The 23,124-nt window shown below is 44.1% G+C and overlaps 1 protein-coding gene across 3 annotated transcripts in view; it reads left to right on the top strand.

Moving 5' to 3' along the window:
* LOC123995667 (protein eva-1 homolog A-like) overlaps positions 1-5,678 on the top strand; it is a 169,054-nt gene extending 163,376 nt beyond the window's left edge. For all 3 annotated transcript variants that reach the window (XM_046299324.1, XM_046299325.1, XM_046299326.1), the window contains 2 exons: positions 2,248-2,427; positions 3,801-5,678. In XM_046299324.1, the coding sequence (XP_046155280.1) occupies positions 2,248-2,427; positions 3,801-4,183 (563 nt within the window). In that variant the 3' untranslated portion in view covers positions 4,184-5,678. The remainder of the gene's footprint in view (positions 1-2,247; positions 2,428-3,800) is intronic.
* Positions 5,679-23,124: the final 17,446 nt, after the last annotated feature.

Consider the following 23,124-nt stretch of genomic DNA (forward strand, 5'->3'; position numbering starts at 1 on the left):
GGACATTATGAAAAGACTCCAGTTCCAGTCCCTAGTGAGAAAAACTAGGAGAACAGAGAGATATTATATAGTAACATATTTAGTGCTGTCCAATTTTAGTATAATGCAGCCTGTCTCTTCGTGAGGTTTTCTGTCCTCAGATGCAGAGAACCGTGAAACCCCGACTGCAGATGTTGGGGTCCCACTGAATGTCCCAAGAGACTAAGAGTATATTCTTGTATACCAAGGATTATATGTGTACCTATGTTAGCTAATTTTGTAAACAAAAATATAGTTGGCCTGCTGGGTGTGCAGGCTTTTGTTCCAGCCCAGCACTAACATAGATGGTTTATCAAACCTAATTAGTTGATAATCAAGTGCGTTATTGCTGGGCTGATTAGTTGATAATCAAGGCTGACCCTGTTACCTATCATACCACTGGACTGACCCTGCAACACATTACACTGACCTATCAGATGTCTGTGATGTCTAAAACAACACATTACACTGCACCTATCATACTACTATGGCTGACCCTGTACAACAATACCTATCATACCACTATGACTGACCCTGTAAAACAACACATTACACTGCACCTATCATACTACTATGACTGACCCTGTAAAACAACACATTTCACTGCACCTATCATACTACTATGACTGACCCTGTAAAACAACACATTTCACTGCACCTATCATACTACTGTGACTAACCCTGTAAAACAACACATTACACTGCACCTATCATACTACTATGGCTGACCCTGGAAAACAACACCTATCATACCACTATGACTGACCCTGTAAAACAACACATTACACTGCACCTATCATACTACTATGAGTGACCCTGTAAAACAACACATTACACTACACCTATCATATTATTATGGCTGACCCTGTAAAACAACACATTTTACTGCACCTATTATACTACTATGGCTGACCCTGTAAAACAACACATTTCACTGCACCTTTCCAGTGAATGTGACAATAAAAACATCTTAATATGGCCGACTGGTGGCTTTTTTGCCTCTCATTGGCCAATACATAGCATCAGCAATCCATGGTATATATACATCATCATTGTCAATGTCCCGTTTACTATCTCCCCAGGAAAGAAGTATCTGATCATAACAGTCTGCCTGACCCCAATGTCAATGTCCCGTTTACTATCCCCCCAGGAAAGAAGTATCTGATCATAACAGTCTGCCTGACCCCAATGTCAATGTCCCGTTTACTATCTCCCCAGGAAAGAAGTATCTGATCATAACAGTCTGCCTGACCCCAATGTCAATGTCCCGTTTACTATCTCCCCAGGAAAGAAGAAGTATCTGATCATAACAGTCTGCCTGACCCCAATGTCAATGTCCTGTTTACTATCCCCCAGGAAAGAAGTATCTGATCATAACAGTCTGCCTGACCCCAATGTCAATGTCCTGTTTACTATCCCCCCAGGAAAGAAGTATCTGATCATAACAGTCTGCCTGACCCCAATGTCAATGTCCTGTTTACTATCCCCCCAGGAAAGAAGTATCTGATCATAACAGTCTGCCTGACCCCAATGTCAATGTCCTGTTTACTATCCCCCCAGGAAAGAAGTATCTGATCATAACAGTCTGCTTGACCCCAATGTCAATGTCCTGTTTACTATCCCCCCAGGAAAGAAGTATCTGATCATAAGAGCGTCTGCTAAATGACTTAAATGTAAATGTATAACAGTCTGCCTGACCCCAATGTCTATGTCCTGTTTACTATCCCCCCAGGAAAGAAGAAGTATCTGATCATAACAGTCTGCCTGACCCCAATGTCAATGTCCTGTTTACTATCCCCCCAGGAAAGAAGAAGTATCTGATCATAACAGTCTGCCTGACCCCAATGTCAATTTCCTGTTTATTATCCCCCCAGGAAAGAAGAAGTATCTGATCATAACAGTATGCCTGACCCCAATGTCAATGTCCTGTTTATTATCCCCCCAGGAAAGAAGAAGTATCTGATCATAACAGTCTGCCTGACCCCAATGTCAATGTCCTGTTTATTATCCCCCCAGGAAAGAAGAAGTATCTGATCATAACAGTCTGCCTGACCCCAATGTCAATGTCCTGTTTATTATCCCCCCAGGAAAGAAGAAGTATCTGATCATAACAGTCTGCCTGACCCCAATGTCAATGTCCTGTTTACTATCCCCCCAGGAAAGAAGAAGTATCTGATCATAACAGTCTGCCTGACCCCAATGTCAATGTCCTGTTTACTATCCCCCCAGGAAAGAAGAAGCGAGGGAGGGAGTTTGGTTCCTACTCTGGGGAGGTGAAGACAAATGAGGGAGGAGTGGAGGACAAAGCCCCCCGGCCGCCGGACATGAACCCTGTGATCAATGCTACAACTGTCAGCACCGATATGTCCCTTATCAGTAGCTCACTGGCAGCCTTCAACTATATAGCAGGTACAGCAAAGTTCACAATGTTATGGCAACATCGCAAGCATATACCTTCATAGCAGGTTCAACGTTCAAACAACGTTACAGCAACATAGCTTAGTACAATGCTCACACAATCTAAAACAATAAAGCAGGTGCAAAAACATTCACACATTACACCAACTTAGCAAGTGCAGCAACGTTCACACAACGTTACACCAACAAAGCAAGATCAACGTTCACACAACGTACACCTTCATAGCAGGTTAAACATTCACGCATCCTATAGTGTCAGAGCAGGTACAGGTTCGCACAACATTACAGCAACTGTGCATGTACAGAAACATTCACACAATCTCTTAGATGACAGTGAGGTAGAGAAGGGGTTAAGGTTGGGCTCTGAGGAACCTTTTACTGCAGTGGGCTAAATCAGGTCACACAAAGTGGTTGTTGGTAGTCTTAAACAAATTGCCTTTGAAACCAAAGTATACACCTCACACACATGGTTATTAAAAGAAGACACCTGTAGCAGGTCAGATATAGAGTTGAGATGTATTTTGAGTTTGCATTCCAATGTTACACTTTATATACATCACAGAGGACTGAAACATATCAAAACCGTTTGACATAGAAATACCAGATTTTCAGCATGTATTTTGAAATAATGTTTATTAATTATGAAAAGTATGATTAATATTCTACCCATGAGGGCACTAGTCATTTGACTACAGGAAAGGGCTACAATCAACAATTGTTGATGCTAGGGCCCTGTAGTGGGTTTACATTGACATTTCTGTGTATCGTTTCTGTTAGGTTGTATGTGGGTGGTACAGACACTAATCTCCATTGAGGTTCCCTCTCCACTGTGACTGAGAGGAGCTACTAAATATGGACTGGAGGAATGCAGATGTAGAGATAGCTTCCCCTGTAAAATCCCCCTCATACTCACTCACACACACACACATGAACACTGTCACACACGCATATGGTATATGCACGCAGGCACACACACACATTCTCGCTCTCACACGCTCATGCACGTGCCCACACACACACACACACACACACATTACGCCTGTTCCTGTAAGTCACCTGCTCCAGCCAGCTGCTAAAACAGAGAGAACACAGTATTTCCTGTTCCTTTACCTCCCACTCGTATCGCTATTTCTTGTCCCAATCTCTGTGGTCTGGGGAGAAGTACAGATTATTTCCTTTCAAACTGTGCCTCTCTGTGTTCAAAATGATTTACTGAGCAGTTGTGTAAGGCCAGAATGAGTACATCCAGCAGAGCAAGTCAGAGTTAAATTAGTTTTTGCTTTCAAAGGCAAGATGTTGAAATGTATGAACGACATTTGGTTCTACATATGACAGTATTTGACTCTCTCTCTCTCTCCCTACAGACCACCCAGAGCGCGCGGCGCTCTACTTTGTGTGCGGCGTGTGCCTGGGCCTTCTCCTCACCCTGTTTGCTCTGGTGGTTCAGATCTCGTGCCGCACCGACTGCCAGCCTCGCCGCCCCGGCACCACCACCAAGAACCGCCTGCGGCCCACCGACTCCTCATCGGACTCCAGCGACTCAGACTCGGACTGGGAAACCACGTCGGATCTATCCGCGCGCCGCCACCGCCGCTTCGAGCGCACGCTCAACATGAACGTGTTCACGTCTGCGGAAGAGCTGGAGCGGGCACAGCGGCTGGAGGAGAGGGAGAGGATCATACGAGAGATCTGGATGAACGGTCAACCCGACATACCCGGGACGCGTAGCCTCAACCGCTATTATTGAGGCAAGAACGTAAATTAACCACTACTAGATCTAGATGAACGCGGGACGCGGAGCCTCAACTGCTATTATTGAGGACCGTAAATGAACCGCTACTAGATCTAGAAAGGGGGCTGTGAAGGTTGGAGTGCAGTACTTGAGATGGGATGTGTAGGACCACAAAAACACACTAGGGTTTGGGGATGGGGGGGAAGGGACCCCACCACCGGACCTGGTTTTCGGAGGTGTGCATGATAACAGGACCACTTTGGACTGCGGGGGTTTGGAACCGCACGATGGAACACGGTGACGCTTGCAGACCAGGAAGGATAAATATCCCCCTCTGTCTGTCAGTCAGTCTGTGTCCATGTGGGCACTGTAAAGCAAAAAAATAACTCTGTTGATGCAGTGAGAATAAGCTCCTACTTCTCAGCATGGTAAGCTTGACCCGGAGCCTGCCTCTCATTGGTGGAGGATGAAGGTGAAAGGTCAGCTAACTGCACTGCCTCACATTTTACCTCATCGCACCCTCCTGAAGTGGATGATCTTGAGATACTGAGACTGTGAAGCCTGAAAGGTCAAAGGTGACCTAAGGACAGTTGCCAATGTTACTCCAGTGTTGCCTAGTGGATATTGAGAATTGGGCAAATCTGAAAGCGTGCAGCTTGCTTTATGCTCACTCACCCTCCAGTATTCAAATGGTCGAATGGCTTTAGGAGAGGCGTAACAGTTAAAAGGACATCGTGACACTCAAAGTGAAACTTACAGCGTAACACTTACAGTAAAATTGGACAGTGGGACAGTGGACCAACAACGTCACAATCTTTAAGAGGAAAATGACCATGGTCAACCAACGCTGTCTCTTGAACCCAAAATGTTTTTTTTTTTATTCTTCTCAAACATTTTATGAAATCTATTTTATATAATATTTAATAGTTGTATTGTCGTGTATTTTTGTCTTTACGGTTATTATTATGAGATATTTTTATACTGCGGTTATCAAAACTTGTCTGGCACCTCAGGGATGCAATCCTAGGGGAGTCCAAAATGGCACCCTATTTCCTTTATAGTGCTCTACTTTTGGCTAGAACCTTATAAGGGTCTGGCAAATCTCTGGCTAAAATTAGTGTACAACATAGGGAATAGGGTGCCGTTTTGGATGTAGCCCCTAGCGTTTTTGTGTATGGTAGTTTCTATTTGTTTCTTAAGAAGAGGATTGGGGCCCGAATTCATTAAGCTTCTCATTGTAGGAGTGCTGATCTAGGATCAGGTCCCCCATCTCCATGTAATCTGATTCATTATGATATAAAAGGCTAAACTGATCCTAGATCAGCACTCTTACTCTTGAGTCACGTCATGAATACAGTCAATACTATACAATACTCCAGATGTGTCAGCATTTGAGCATTGGGCCAGTAACCGAAAGGTTGCTGCATAGGATCCCCGAGCTGACAAGGTACAAATCTGTCGTTCTGCCCCTGAGCAAGGAAGTTAACCCACTGTTCCCCGGGCGCCGAAGACGTGGATGTTGATAATGGCAGCCCCCCCCCCACCTCTCTGATTCAGAGGGGTTGGGTTAAATGCGGAAGACATTTCAGTTGAATGCATTCAGTTGTACAACTGAGTAGGTATCCCCTTTCCCTTTCCCATTTATAAAATGAAAAAAACACCATGGAAAACACCTCGAAGAGGTCAAGTGATTTCATAGGCTTATTTTTTATATGTTTTAATATGCACAGTGCAGTGGCCTACCTGGCAACAAGGATGTCTATTGGTGGAGAAGGTAACCCAGTCAAGCTGTTATATTAGAATCCATCAATCAATTGCAATAATCTTTTTCTCACTTTGTCAAACAGGCTTGTGTGTGCGTTGTCCACATGAAAATGGCGAGGCTGGCCCTAGATCAGTTTTGTCACGCCAGTGGCCATAGGACTTGTCAAGACAGCACAAAAATATCTAGGACCACAGGCAAGGTAATGGCTACAGAACAAAATCCTGTTAATTTGCCTACCAGTGAAAGAGCTTCCTAAATATTACTGTGGTCATCACTACTAGGGTTAACCATCACGTGACACTGTTGGGCTATCCGTCAGGTATTATTGAAATGATCATGTTGTTAATAATATAAGCTATTATCACTACAGTTCAGTTGCACTGGGTGAACAGTAGGAATCATGGTTTATCAAAAGAAGTTTGCGATTTTCTTGCGTGAGAGGTGAAATGAGAAAGCAGTGACGAATCTTCACTCCAACTGCAATCAATTATGTTTTTTTTATTGAAAAAGCTTGTGTTTCAGTTTCAATGGGACATAAAATATGCCAATACAATAGCTGGTAAGTGAGACCAAAATATGACTCCTGTGCTTGGAATAAACTGTGTTGAAAATTGTGTTGGAAATAAGGTCTTGACTCATCTTGTTTTATTTTTACCCTGTTATGTGAATTCACACAAATATTTGATCCACATCACCACTGTTCAGTGTATCATGAAGATTGTGCGCCATCTGGTGGCGAAACATGCGACTTTTGCGCATTTTATTTTGGTGATGTAAGTTTTGTTTATATTTCCCATAGCAACTGAAACTATTCCTGTTTCCTTAGTCACATCACCATATTTAAACCAGATTTCCATGGGAGTTTGATTAAATAAAAGGTAAATATCCTGCTGGCCAATGCTTATACTTGCTGTTCAGTAACTGTCCATTATTTCCAATGGACAATAAACACTATTACAATATTACAAGCAATGTCGGTAAACACTGGACAATGCCACTGGTGGCTTGCCATTTTTGCCAGGAAACACCTTTCGGGATGTTACGGGCCAAGTAGTTGAGCCGATCATGGAAAATAAACCTGCAATATAAATGTAACGTGTCGATCTATCACGCTGTGGCCTACACTTGTTCGATTGCAACAAAAAGACTACATCGAGCTCTGATGCCCTTGGAATGTAGATTGTGCAGTGGCATTGTTTGTATTGCAAATAAAACACAGTGTGAAATGACAAATGGATAGATAGCATAATAAGCTATTTTCTCATCTTGTTACATTATGATTGAGGTTTTGTAGAAGCCTGTTTTAATGATTAACTGACTAACTGCAACTTGATACACTAGAAAATGTCTACAAATGACAGTGTAAAACCATTCAGCTGTATACCGCTGCTGTTAAGGTCAACATGCCAAGTTGACTCCTCCAAGTCACCTCATAAACTAGCCACTCCATTGAGGTCAAAGTCAAAAACATTCACTTTAAACTACCACAGGGATTTGATTTCCCTGATGATTTTCCTGTGAATTCCTGCTTCTCCTCAATTTATAGAAACGGACTAGCTCTGGTCCAAGGCATGTGGCGCATTCCTCCACTATTAGAGGAGGAATGCGCACTATTCCTTGGACCAGAGCTAAGAAATGTAACCTTTCAAGTGCAAGTGCTGGTTCATTTTTATTTGATATATTTTTGGGGTGGGGTCGAGGTGAGGAGGAGGAGGATTATTTAAGAGACTGTTTGAAGATATTTTTGGAAGATGGGCAGGGACTCTGATTTCCTAGCTTCAGGAAGAAGCTGATTCAACCAGGATAGAGAAGTGCTTGGACCGGGGTGAGCGGGAGCCGCTGTTCCATAGGAGGGGAGGGCCAGGAGACCTGAAGTGACATAACGGCATGCTCGGGTTGGGGTATAGGGTTTGAGCCTGAAGGTAGGGAGGGGCAGTTCCTTTTGCTGTTCCGTCGGTAAGCACCATGGACGTGTAGAGAATACGAGCTTCGACTGGAAGCCAGTGGAGTGTCGGGTGACATCAGAGAACCTGGAAAGGTTGAAAACCAGGCGGGCTGCTGCGTTCTGGATAAGTTGCAGCGGTTTGATGGCACAAGCGGGGAGCCCAGTCAACAGCGAGTTGCAGTCGTCCAACTACTCTACAGATGTTGTAGAGCATGAACCTACAGGAGTGAGTCACTGCTTTGATGTTTGCAGAGAACAATAGGGTGTTGTCCAGGGTCACATCAAGGTTCTTTGTACTCTGGGAAGGGGACACCGTGGAGTTGTCGACCGTAATGGAGAGGTCTTTGAGCGGGCAGGCCTTCACCGGGAGGAAGAGCCATTCCGTCTTGTCGAAGTTGAGCTTGAGGTGGTGGGCCGACATCCAAGTTGAGATATTGGCCAGGCACGTAGAATTTGTGTTGCCACCTGGGTGTCAGAAGGGGGAAGGAGAAAAGTAGTTGAGTTTCATCCGCATAGCAGTGATAAGAGAGACTTGGTGTGAAGAGGAGAGGGCCTAGAACCGAGCCCTGGGGGACACCAGTAGTGGTAGGAATGGCCTGCCAGGCAGAATGCAATCCAAGAGAGTGCAGAGTCTAAGACACCCAGCCTTGAGAGGGTGGAAAGCAGGATCTGATGGTTCACTGTGTCAAAGGCAGTGGATAAATCTAGGACGATGTGAATAGAGAGAGAGTCAGCTTTGGCAGTGCGGAGAGCCTCCGTGTCACAGAGAATGGCAGAACAGAGATTACTCACCTCAAACTGGATGAAGATTTTTTATTTAATGAGTCTGACGCGAAGGATATACTGCTTTCCCAAGACCAGGCCCGTCATTTGCATGAAGAAAAGAAGGAGATACCCGGGGCGGATATCGGAGTGCCTTGTGAGAATTCATCGGAGAGTGGGCAAACTGCCACTATCATCCGTGACCAATGTGCAATCACTGGAAAATCAAGTGGATTATCTCAGATCAAGACTATCCTACCAATGGGACATTAAAACTGTAATATCTTATGTTTCACTGAGTCGTGGCTGAAGGACAACATGGATAATATAGAGGTGGCTTGGTTTTCTGTGCATCGGTAGGACAGAGCAGCAACGTCTGGTAAGACTAGGGGCAGGGTGTCTATTTGTCAATAACAGCTAGTGCGCAATGTCTAATATTAAAGAAGTCTGGAGGTAATGCTCGCCTGCGGTAGAGTACCTCATGATAATTTGTATCTATCGAGAGAGTTCTCATCTATATTATTCGTAGCAGTCTTTACAACCACAAACCAATGCTGGCACTAGGACCGCACTCAACGAGCTACAGACTACAAAGGTAAACCCAGCCGCAAGCTGCCCAGTGACACGAGCCTACCAGACAATCTAAATTCCTTTTATGCTCTCATTGATGCAAGCAACACTGAAGCATGCATAAGATCACCAGCTGTTCAGGATGACTGTGTGATCATGCTCTCTGTAGCCGATGTGAGCAAGACCTTTAAACAGGTCAACATTCACAAGGCCGCGGGGCCAGACAGATTACCAGGACGTGTACTCAGAGCATGCGCAGACCAACTTTCTTCATTGACATTGTCATGGCTCACATCAACACCATAATCTCAGACACCCTAGACCCACTCCAATTCGCATACCACCCCAAAAGATCTACTAATGACGCAATCCACTAATGACGCAATTTCAATCGCACCCCACACTCCACAGTGTGGTGCCAGGAAAACAAACTCTTCCTCAATGTGACAAAGGATCGTGGACGACAGGAAAAGAAGGGCTGAACAGGCCCCCATTAACATCGACGGGGCTGTCGTGGAGTGGCTCGAGAGTTTCAAGTTCCTTGGTGTCCACATCACCAACTAACTATCATGGTCCAAGCACACCAAGACAGTTGTGAAGAGGGCACAAGAACACCTTTTCCCCCCCAGGAGAGTGAAAAGATTTGGCATGGGTCCCCAGATCCTCAAAAAGTTATACAGCTGCACCATCGAGAGAATCCTGACAGGTTGCACTGCCTGGTATGACAACTGCTCGGCATCCGACCATAAGGTGTCGGCCCAGTACATCACTGGGGCTAAGCTTCTTGCCTATATGCTTGGCGGTGTCAGAGGAAGGCCCAAAAAATGGTCAAAGACTCCAGTCACCCAAGTCATAGACTGTTCTCTCTACTACCACACGGCAAGCGGTAAAGGAGAGCCAAGTCTAGGTCCAAAAGGCTCCTTAACAGCTTCTACCCGCAAGTCATAAGACTGCTGAACAATGAATCAAATGGCCACCCGGACTATTTACATTGACACCCCCACCCCCTGTATGTAGCCTCGTTATTGTAATTTTATTGTGTTACTTTTTTATAAAAAAAATTACATTAGTATATTTAGTCAATATTTTCTTAACTCTATTTCTTGAACTGGGTTGTCGGTTAAGGGCTTGTAAGTAAGGACTTCACGGTAAAGGTCTAGCTAGACCTGTTGTATTCAGCGCATGTGACGAATAAAATTGGATTCGATGTCATATCCTTAACCCAGGCCAGCCGATTGCAGGTGGACTCTCCCGCCAACATGAGCTTCCTGCTGCTCTCACCCCAAATACACACACACACACACACACACACACACACACACACACACACACACACACACACACACACACACACACACACACACACACACACACACACACACACACACACACACACACACACACACACACACACAATTATGAGTGTTCCTCTATTTACATGTTTGTTATGTGTGTTTGAGAAGAGGCCTCTGGTGTGAGTGGATAACATGTAGATGACCTCCCAAGTTCTTGGACAGAAAGATCACGTGTTAGTGGTTTAAGCTTTACTCTACTCTTAAACCACAAGCCCTGAGTTTCCAACATAACCTGACGTGTGTGTGTTACAGGCGGAGTTGAAGGCAGAACTTGTAACAGCGGCAACATCTGGAGCTCCACGAAGTAATGGGTGACTTCTTGCAGTTCCTGTTACTACGAGGAACGAGAAACGTCTTCATGTTCGCCAGCAAGTACTTCTCCCCATTTGCCTCCCACCGACCCTTGGGGGCACCTTCAACCCTCGTCACCTTGAGGACACATTTACATTTACATTACATTTAAGTCATTTAGCAGACGCTCTTATCCAGAGCGACTTACAAATTGGTGCATTCACCTCATGACATCCAGTAGAACAGTCACTTTACAATAGTGCATCTAAATCTTAAAGGGGGGGGTGAGAAGGATTACTTATCCTATCCTAGGTATTCTTTAAATAGGTGGGGTTTCAGGTGTCTCCGGAAGGTGGTGATTGACTCCGCTGTCCTGGCGTCGTGAGGGAGTTTGTTCCACCATTGGGGGGCCAGAGCAGTGAACAGTTTTGACTGGACACACACTGGGGCTGCATCTCAATAGTCTAGAAGCGTCCTCTCATAGGCACTTTAGTGAGGACAATACTCTTCTGGTAAGCACTTGTCACTAATATGTAGAGAGGCCCTTGAATGTGTTCATCAAATATGAATGCTTTTATGGATGTTTATTTTACGATATTGTTTTTACTGTCTAATGTTTTTGTTTGTATTAGCTTCCACTCAACTTTGTTGAAATGATAATCGCAAGAATTGCAGTTTTGTGAGCTGGTGTGAATTAAATAACATTTATTGTTTTATTTATGTTAAGAACTTTATCCTCAAGTTTAATAATTCCAGTAACTGCAATTTTGCTTTGACTCTGATGTGCCCACCCCATCATTTCTAAGACTGAAGTTATTCATTAAATTAGGCTCATGGTTCTCTGACTCAACAAGTAATGCTATTGTTTGGTTAACTTTGCTTTCCTGACTTCCTACAGCTTGAATTATTTTATCCACAATTGAACAGCATTATGTACATGTTCCTGTGGTTTGCATACATCTGTAATGCCTCCCTTGAACTACTGGGGGAGTCAGTCAGTGACATCTCAGTAAATTTACTCAATGAATAGGTCTGTGAAGGTGTTGTTTTTTAATTTATTATTTATCTTCATTTTTTTGGACTGACTCTCTTGCACTGGATCCCACTAGACTCTACCCACATACTCATGCATACTACATTGACTGACACACACACACACACACACACACTTTCACACACACACACACACTTTCACACTCTTCACATACAGTGCATAGATAAATGATTCAGACCCCTTCCCTTTTTCCACATTTTGTTACTTTACAGCATTATTCTAAAATTGATTTTTTTATTAAATAATTTCCTCATCAATCTACACACAATACCCCATAAAGACAAGCGAAAACAGGTTTTTGACAAATATATAAAAAATGTAAAACATAAACACCTTATTTACATAAGTATTCAGTCCCTTTGCTATGAGACTCGTTGAGATATTTCTACAACTTGATTGGTCCACCTGTGGTAAATTCAATTGATTGGACAAAATTTGAAAAGGCACACGCCTGTCTATATAAGGTCCCACGGTTGACAGTGCACTTCAGAGGTAAAAACCAAGACATAAGGTCGAAAGAGACAGGATTATGTTGAGGATCAGATCTGGGGAAGGGTACCTACAAATTTCTGCAGCATTGAATGTCCCCAAGAACACAGTGGCCTCCATCATTCTTAAATGGAAGAAGTTTAAACCACCAAGACTCTTCATAGAGTTGGCCGCCCAGACAAACTGAGCAATCGGGGGAGAAGGACCTTGGTCAGGTTGGTGACCAAGAACCCAATGGTCACTCTGACAGAGCTCCAGAGTTTGTCTGTGGAGATGGGTCAACCTTCAAAAAGGACAACCATCTCTTCAGTATTCCACCAATCACGCCTTTATGGTAGAGTGGTCAGACGGAAGCCACTCCTCAGTAAAAAGCACATGAAAGTCCACTTGGAGTTTGGCAAAAGGCACCTAAAGGACTTTCAGACCATGAGAAACAAGATTCTCTGGTCTAATGAAACCAAGATTGAACTCTTTGGCCTGAATGCCAAGAGTCATATCTGGAGTAAACCTGGCACCACCCCTATGGTGAAGCATGGTGGTGGCAGCATTATGCTGTGGGGATGTTTTTCAGTGGCAATGAGACTAGTCAGCAATGAGGAAAATTGAACTGAGCAAAGTACAAAGAGATTCTCGTTGAAAACCTGCTCCAGAGCACTCTGGAGAGACCTGAAAATAGCTGTACAGCGACTCTCCCCATCCAACCTGATAAAGCTTGAAAGGATCTGCAGAGAAGAATGAGAGAAACTCCCCAAATACAGGTGTGCCAACCTTGTACCTTCACACCCAATAAGACTCGAGGCTGTAGTCGCTGCCAAAGTACTGTGTAAAGGTTCTGAATATTTATGTAAATTATTCATTAATTTGCTAAAATTTCTAAAACTATTTTTTGCTTTGTAATTATGGGGTATTTTGTGTAGATTGAGGGACGTTTGTTTTTAATGCATTTTAGAATAAGGTAACGTAACAAAATGTGGAAATGGTCAAGGGGTCTGAATACTTTCTGAATGCACTTCATACTGTTGATACTCTGCTTATTATATATCCTAATTGCCTGGTCACTGTTACTGTCATGTTCTGACCGTAGTTCCTTTGTTTTGTCTTTTGTTTTGGTATGGTCAGGGCGTGAGTTGGTTGGGTTGTCTGTTAGTTTTTCTATGATTTTCTATTTCTGTGTTTGACCTGGTATGGTTCTCAATCAGAGGCAGCTGTCAATCGTTGTCCCTGATTGAGAACCATATTTTGGTAGCCTGTTTTCGATTGTGTTTTGTGGGTGGTTGTTTTCAGTCTTTGTGTATCTGCACCAGATGGAACTGTTCCAGGTGTTTCTTTGTTTTGTTATACCCCTACCTACAAGTACATGTGTATATACAGTACCAGTCAAAAGTTTGGACACACCTACCCATTTAAGGGTTTTTATTTATTTTTACTATTTTCTGAGCACTATATGCTGAACACTTGTTGGATGCTTTTCCTTCACTCTGTGGTACAAATCATCTCAAACCATAGTTGTGTGATTGTGGTTGGGTGATAGTGGAGGTAAGGTCATCTGATGCAGCACTCCATCACTCTTCTTCTTGGTCAAATAGCCCTTACACAGCCTGGGGGTGTGTTGGGTCATTTTCCTGTTGAAAAACAAATGATAGTCCCACTAAGCCCAAACCAGATGGGATGGCGTCGCGCTGCAGAATGCTGTGGTAGCTATGCTGTTTAAGCGTGCCTTGAATTCTAAATAAATCACTGACAGTGCAACCAGCAATGCACCCACACAACATCACACCTCTTCCTCCATGCTTCACGGTGGGAACCACACATGCAGAGATCATCCGTTCACCTACTCTGTGACCCAAAACACACCTTCTGGCTGTGTAAGGGCTATTTGACCAAGAAGAAGAGTGATAAGTGAGGCATCAGATGACCTGGCCTCCACAATCAACTGGCCTCAACGCAATTGAGATGGTTTGGGATTCCACAATGTAGAAAATAGTACAAATGAAGAAAAACCCTGGAATGAGTAGGTGTGTCCAAACTTTTGACTGGTACTGCATATATATTATTATTTTTTTAATATATATATTTTCCTTCATTATCTTCCATTAAAACTACCACCCCTCCCCTAATGGAGTAAACGAATGACAACAACACTTACACGGAATCTAAATTGTGCGCTATCGTGCGTAAATTTATTTTGTCCGCCTACACCAAACGCGATCATGACACGCAGGTTAAAATATCAAACAAACTCTGAACCAATGACATTAATTTGGGGACAGGTTGAAAAGCATTAAACATGTATGGCAATTTAGCTAGCTTGCACTTGCTAGCTAATTTGTCCTGGGATATAAACATGTTGTTGTTATTTTACCTGAAATGCACAAGGTCCTCTACTCTGACAATTAATCCACACATAAAACGGCCAACTGAATCGTTTCTAGTCATCTCTCCTCCTTCCATGCTTTTTTCATCTTTGAACTTATATGGTGATTGGCATCTACACTTTTACCACTACAACCGGCAAAACATTTGTCTTTCAATCACCCACATGGGTATAACCAATGCGGAGAAGGCATGTGGGTACCTGCTTCTATAAACCAATGAGGAGATGGGAGAGGCAGGACTTGCAGCGCGATCTGTGTCAGAAATAGAAACGACTTCTATTTTAGCCCTTGGCAACGCAGACGCTCGTAGGTGTGCGCGAGCAGTGTGGGTGCAATAATTGAATAACATGGATTTCTAAATGTACTTTGCGAAGCTCGGGCACGCAACGTGTCCGGTCTGTTAGGTTTCTACTTCGAGCTTATACATACAATATACATTTTACGGACAATGTATTTTACAATAGTTACCTTTTGTTTGTTTTTAATCCTATCCTTCAGCTACCCTGACCCCCTCCCATCTATCTTTGAAGACCATCCAGTTTGACTTCTAGTTGCCATATTTTTTTAACTGTGCTGTTTCACATAAGTTCTGAACCTATATACATTTCACTGACACAGTATAGTTGGCGCCCTAGTTTATATACTTATTATTATTATTCCGCCGGCTATTCCTCCTGCAGCATTTATGCTAGAAACGCCGTTCCAACTTCAGAATGTGGGGAATGGTCTGGATCGGGTTGCTTGTATACAACTTATTGATACCTGCTATACTTTTTACGTTATTCATTTTCTTGTCTGCTTTTTTGTCCCCCCATCCGCTAACATGGGATTTCTCAAGATTTGAATCCTCTCCATTATGACATCATCACTTCACACTGTCATTTTCTCATGCAACTTTTGACGCAAATCATTGCACTTGGCAACCACTTAGACAGAAAATTAAAGGCCTATCAGCTTTGTGCACTTAATATTCACACCAACAATATTTTCTGTAAGATTTTTGCAAACAATGTCCATTTTGACCAATACGCAACAGGTTAGACGAAAAGTTAGAGTGTATGGGATATTTGCCTACTTCTCTGCTATTCAAAGCTGTTTGCGGAATTAAAATATTCACTACGGAACTTATGGTACAGCTGTTTTTGTAACTGTTTTTTAAACGTTCCCAAACAGCTGCCATTTTGACCACTGTCGCAACATTTTGTTTGAAATCTTTGCCTACTTCTCTGCTTTTCAAATCCGAAGTCGGATTTCAAATCGGGGCTACCAATCTGTAACTAGAGCCATTTTCGTAACCCATCACCTGTCTTTCAAGCATCTGTAAATCATGTCAGAAGCAAGGAAGTTCCTTACTTTCCAAACAACTATCGTTTTGACCACTAAAACAAACAGTTAGACAAAAGTATTTCAGACTAAAATCTTCCTCTTCCGATTTGTAAATCGGGTGTACCGTTCGAGGGAGAGCGATTTAAGTAACCCATCGCCTGTACTTTGCTCAAGGCTCTCTGTGTCAATACTGAGATCCCAAAACGGAACCGTTGCTAGGATACTCGCAGACAATGTGGGTCAAATGATGAGGAGAGAGAAGAGAGGCTCCTCCTACACCGTTTAAGCAATAAATGCCTTTACAACTTCAAAAATTTCAGAACGGTTGCTTGTATACAACTTTTTGATATCTCTTATCCACTGCGACTTGTCTGCTCTCGTTGGCTGGCCCTCGCTTCATATTCGTCGCCAAACCCACTGGCTCCAGGTCATCTATAAGTCTTTGCTAGGTAAAGCCCCACCTTATCTCAGCTCACTGGTCACCATAGCAGCACTCACCCTCAGCACGCGCTTCCGCAGGTATATTTTACTGGTCACCCCCAAAGCCAATTCCTCCTTTGGCCGTCTTTCCTTCCAGTTCTTTGCTGCCAGTGACTGGAACAAATTGCAAAAAAAATAAAAATCACTGAAGCTGGAGACCCATATCTCCCTCACTAACTTTAAGCACCAGCTGTCAGAGCAGCTCACAGATCACTGCACCTGTGCATAGCCCATCTGTAAATAGCCCATCCAACTTCCTCATCCCCATACTGTTATTTATTTATTTGTTTGTTTATTTATTTGCTCCTTTGCACCCCGGTATCTCTACTTGCACATCATTTTTTTTGCACATCTATCACTCCAGTGTTTAATTGCTAAATTGTAATTATTTTGCCACTATGGCCTATTTATTGCCTACCTCCCTTATCTCACCTCATTTGCACTCACTGTATATAGACTTTTTCTCTATTGTGTTATTGACTGTATGTTTGTTTATTCCACATGTAACTCTGTGTTGTTGTTTGTGATGCCCTGCTTTGCTTTATCTTGGCCAGGTTGCAGTTGTGAATGAGAACTGGTTCTCAACTAGTTAACCTGGTTAAATAAAGGTGAAATAAAAAAAATCAATCATTTAAAATCCACAAGTTTCTCGTGTCCCATGATGCCTTGCGCGAATTATGGGCGTTATTTCCAGTTCGAAGTAAACAAACTGTTTCTTCATTCATTCATGAAGAGCTTGCCAAACTAATAATGATGTGAGAACACAACCTGATGGGAGATCAAAAATGGTAATCAAAGCCTACCTTTACCCGCCGTAATTGTATCACAAACGGTAGCATATTTACTTACTTTGTCAATTCAGTAGCTTGCGATGATAAGGCGATGAGCAACTTAAAAAGTTTGGAGGCGTACCAATACCTACCCACTAACAAAGTCGGTTGGGTGTTATTGAAGGATGTTGTAGATGACCTTGTCTACCTAAAAGCAGACAGAGCCGAGTCAGAGCCTGAGTTATTTTCTTCAATGTAGGTTGAGAGTGCGGTCAGGCTAGGCGAAACAGGAATGGCATGCATCGATGTGCAAAGAAAGTGGAACTCAGGTGTGAGGAAGAATGTAGGGCTGCAGAAGGCGAAACACATACATTTTAAACATCACAGACCCCACCACACATATACAGGTGTAACAGTACTCTTCTTGCGTTGTGTACAATCAATCATCGGCACCAGTCATCGAGATTTATTCGGATAGAAACAGCACAAAATTGCACGTCATGCAATGCACAGCTCACCATCCAACTCTGCACTCACGCACTATATACGAACCCACCCACCAGACACAGTAAGTTGCTAGCTAGTATTAGCTGAAATTCTCTAGAACTAAATGCACAACAAATATGCACCAAAAAACACTACATCTCATGTGTGATGTTCGAATAACATTTACAAACTAATTGATAGAAATTGTACATTTCAATCATCACTTCGGAGTATAAAAATCACTTTTGACATATTGCTGTGCAACCAACAACTTACCGCTGGTTTGGTGCTTGTTCACTGGGACGATTCGAACTGAAACATCTTCCCTCGTAAGCAAGCTACGCAAACCAGCCAATAAGATCCCATGTTGAGTAGGTGAAGGCAAGACAAAACTAAAACCAAAAACCCATTGGCTTAACATTAAAGTGGCATTGGGAATCACCAATATAACCCTGTTACACTCCCCCTACTGAATTCCACTTGCAAACAAAAATAATAAAAATACAGAACTGCACTGTGCAAACATATCAAGTCGTAACAGTATAGATATATTTTTATACCTAATAGAGAAAAATAAAAGGTAAAGCTGTGTATATCGATGATGCAGACCCTGCTTTAAAACAGTCACTAAATATTCCCGGCATTAGACTATTCTCCTTGGGAATTAGAGTGAAAAGCGGTTGATCAATCCCCTTAGCCCTCATAGGTAAACATGCCCTGTCACATGTTAAGTACACTCGGTGACTTTAAAAACATCCAAGTAATAAAATAAACCACCATAAGTGACTATCATATCTGTCACATTACCATCCCGCAACCTCTAATCATGGTCACAATGATGTAAAATCAAAACAAATAAAAGATGTCAATACCATTGACCCTCTATTCACATATTAACCTTCAAGGGTTAACTTTCTGCTGATTCATTCATCAGGTAAGGAATGGTCTGCGTTTGGTAGGTCAGTACGGATATCGTAAGCAGACTGGTCAATTATCTCACTCACTACACTGTTACGGTCTCGGTCAGACTCTTGAAGACTATCTGATCGAGGCAGCTGCAGTATATCTTCCACAGATTCCAAAGGTGGAATATCCTGAGCATCCAAGGATCGCACATCACCCTCCAGGCTTGTGTCACCTGTTCCTTCAGAAGGCAATTCTGACACCCACACTCTGGTTCTGTACTCAGCATCATCATCCACTGCAGTGTCCATGGCAGCTGAGACCACAAGGCTGTCATTCATGTCCTCAGAGAAGAGGAAGAATGTTGACTGGCATTATCAGGTTGTGATGTACTGTCTTCTCCTGTCCAGTGGAGCTGTTCTGAATCTTAAAAGTGTGACTGTCAGCATTCAATCCAGTGACAAGTTAGACAGTATCCTCCCAGCGGTCAGAGAACGTCCGCTTTCCTCGCTCCCCCTTGTTGGCCAGCAACACTCGATCCCCAATCTCCACTGGTGCTCCTCTGACTCTTCTGTTATAAAGGTCAGCATGCCTCTTCAACTGCTTCGCGGCAGATGCCTGTGCTGTATTCATGGCTTATTTCAGATCTCTCCTCAAAGACTGAACAAACTGGTCATAGTCGACAACTTCTGGGTTCTCTATGACAGAGCCAAAGACTATGTCAACAGGCAGTCTTGGCGTCCTCCCAAACATTAACAGGAAAGGGGCAAAGCCTGTGGTCCGAGTGTACGGGGGCTGAGTCACTGGCTTGCTGGGGCTCTCTCATGCCGTCCCTGGGGGGGGTGCCTCACCTGGGTGGGTTGATTCACTGTTGTGGTCAGCCTGTCTGGGTTGGCGCCCCCCCTTGGGTTGTGCTGTGGCGGAGATCTTTGTGGGCTATACTCGGCCTTGTCTCAGGATGGTAAGTTGGTGGTTGAAGATATCCCTTTAGTGGTGTGGGGGCTGTGCTTTGGCAAAGTGGGTGGGGTTATATCCTTCCTGTTTGGCCCTGTCCGGGGGTGTCCTCGGATGGGGCCACAGTGTCTCCTGACCCCTCCTGTCTCAGCCTCCAGTATTTATGCTGCAATAGTTTGTGTCGGGGGGCTAGGGTCAGTTTGTTATATCTGGAGTACTTCTCCTGTCCTATTCGGTGTCCTGTGTGAATCTAAGTGTGCGTTCTCTAATTCTCTCCTTCTCTCTTTCTTTCTCTCTCTCGGAGGACCTGAGCCCTAGGACCATGCCCCAGGACTACCTGACATGATGACTCCTTGCTGTCCCCAGTCCACCTGGCCATGCTGCTGCTCCAGTTTCAACTGACCTGGGCCCTAGGACCATGTCCCAGGACTACCTGACATGATGACTCCTTGCTGTCCCCAGTCCACCTGACTGTGCTGCTGCTCCAGTTTCAACTGTTCTGCCTTACTATTATTCAACCATGCTGGTCATTTATGAACATTTGAACATCTTGGCCATGTTCTGTTATAATCTCCACCCGGCACAGCCAGAAGAGGACTGGCCACCCCACATATGCTCTCTCTAATTCTCTTTCTTTCTCTCTCTCGGAGGACCTGAGCCCTAGGACCGTGCCCCAGGACTACCTGACATGATGGCTCCTTGCTGTCCCCAGTCCACCTGACTGTGCTGCTGCTCCAGTTTAAACTGTTCTGCCTTATTATTATTCGACCATGCTGGTCATTTATGAACATTTGAACATCTTGGTCATGTTCTGTTATAATCTCTACCCGGCACAGCCAGAAGAGGATTGGCCACCCCACATAGCCTGGTTCCTCTCTAGGTTTCTTCCTAGGTTTTGGCCTTTCTAGGGAGTTTTTCCTAGCCACCGTGCTTTTACACCTGCATTGTTTGCTGTTTGGGGTTTTAGGCTGGGTTTCTGTACAGCACTTTGAGATATCAGCTGATGTACGAAGGGCTATATAAATAAATTTGATTTGATTGTACAATTGTATGCAAACCTGAGGGCCTTCAGCAACTGAGGCCATCTGTGCGTTGCTCTCGTCGGCAGGGCCCGGATCATGTTTCCCAACGTCCTATTCATCCTTTCGCAGGACCCGCTCCCCATCGGATGGTACAGCGTGGTGTGAGACTTCTGAACACCTGCAACACTCAACAGTTTGGTCATTAAAGCGCTCTCAAAGTTGGCTCCCTGGTCTGAGTATATATGGCGAGGCATCCAGTAGACACAGAAATAGTTGTTCCACAACTGATGAGTTACAGACTTAGCACACTGGTTCGGACACAAGAAGGCATGAGCCAATTTGGTAAAGTGGTCAGTAACAACGAGCACATCCAAGGACTTGTTTGAAGAATCTTCTGCAGACCAGAAGTCTATGCACACTAGTTCAAGAGGCTCAGTTGTTATTATGCTCTCAAGAGGAGCTCTTGCTTCCGGATAAGGAGTCTTGCTCACCACGCATCTACTACAGCACTTCACATAAGCTTTCACCTCCCTCTCCAGGTCATGCCAGAAGAACCTCTGTCTTGTCAGGTAGACTGTTCTCTGTTGGCCCTGGTGGCCAGCTTCATCATGGACACCCTTCAACACCATTGTTTTCATGGAGGCTGGAACCACATACAGATAAGTTTCTCTTTGTAACCACATTCTTCGAAACATGATACCGTACACCCATCTTCATGGTCAACTTGTCCCAACTTCTGAGAAGACACAAAACCTCAACACTCTCATGGGCACGCTCTCTCCAGGATGGTCTTCGCCCCCTCTCCACAAAGAAGATCACTCTGCTGATCATGTTGTCATCACGCTGCTTACTCATCAGTAGTTCTCGACATTGGTCTGCTCTGCTCTGTCTGTGCGCACAGCGTTAGCTTCAGCTAGTAAAGTTTCGTATGGGACCCTTGTCAGGCGATGGAGTGCACTGGGTCGTACGAAGGGCTCTCTGCACAAAGCATCTGCAACATTTATTTTTCCAGGGATGTACTTAATGTCAAACTCATACGGTGCCAGCTTGGCGACCCATCTCTGTTCGCAAGCATCAAGCTTTGCTTTGGTCAGAATGTATGTCAAGGGATTATTATCTGTCCATACTGTGAACTGCTGTCCCCGTAGCCAGTGGTGGAACTTGTCACAGATAGCCCATTTCATGGCAAAGAACCCGAGCCTGCGTGCAGGATACCTCGACTGCCCATAACTGAGGGACTTGCTCGCGAAGGCTATGGATCTCGCTGTAGCTCCCTGTTCCTGCACCTGGGACAGCACAGCACCTAAACCGTTGCTGGACGCATCCACTGAGAGTAGAAAGGGTTTGTTGAAGTTGGGGTGGGCCAACAAAAGCTGGTACAGTAAGGCTTGCTTTAGCTGGAATAAGGCCTGTCTGCATTCTGCTGTCCAGTAGGCAGCCGTCAACTTCCTGACAGGTGAGCTTCGCTTCTTTTTCCAGCGTGGAGCCTTGTGTCCAGTAGTCAATCCAAAGAGAGGCTTTGCGATGGTCGAGCAACCTTCAAGGAGCTGTAGATAATACACCACCAGCTACACCATCCGCACTAATGATATGCCCCAGAAACTTCACAGAACTCTGCAGAAAGTTACACTTTTTTGGCGCCAACTTCAGGTTGTAAGCCTTGAGACGCTCAAAAAACATTTCCAGGCGCTGTATAGCCAGATCTTCAGTGGGCGCATAGACCAAGACATCGTCAAGGTAACACAGCAGGCTAAGAAAGTTCTGATCCCCAAAGATGTTTAGCATCATCCTCATAAAGGTTGCAGAACTATTATATAACCCCTGTGGCATAGAATAGCCAGAGGTAAGGTCCATTGTTGAGAAAAAGGCATTTCCACCTAAAGCAGCCAGCATGTCAGCCTCGTGAGGGAGTGGGTGGGCATCTTTGATGGTGCGAGCTTTGATCAAATGAAAATCAGTACAGAGTCTCAGGTCTCCAGACTTCTTCCATACAAGGACAAGGGGAGAGGCGAACTCACTACTAGACTTCCTTATGATTTCATGTTCATCCATCTCATTCAATGCTTGTTTGAGCTTCTCATATTGATTTGGTGAAAGGCATCCGAAAGGGTTTCTCATCACTCAGTTGAAAGACATACGGAAGCTTTTCCACAATCCAACTAGTGCCTTGAAAAAATGGACTGGTACTCAGCTATGAGCTGGATGAGTTTCTTCTTACCAGCAGGAGACACTTGACAAGATCCTACGTCAATATCAGTCAAATCTAAGTCACGTAAGACCTCAGAACTGCTTGAACTGTTTGGTCCATCAGTATCGTGAAGTTGGCTGGAACCGTCATCAGTCAGTGTCAAGTCATCTTGGCAGCCGTTCTCTGCACTTGCTGCTGTAAAGCTGCTGATGAGTCATCAT

This window comes from Oncorhynchus gorbuscha, linkage group LG14 (assembly GCF_021184085.1).
Source record: "Oncorhynchus gorbuscha isolate QuinsamMale2020 ecotype Even-year linkage group LG14, OgorEven_v1.0, whole genome shotgun sequence".
Lineage (NCBI taxonomy): Eukaryota > Metazoa > Chordata > Actinopteri > Salmoniformes > Salmonidae > Oncorhynchus > Oncorhynchus gorbuscha.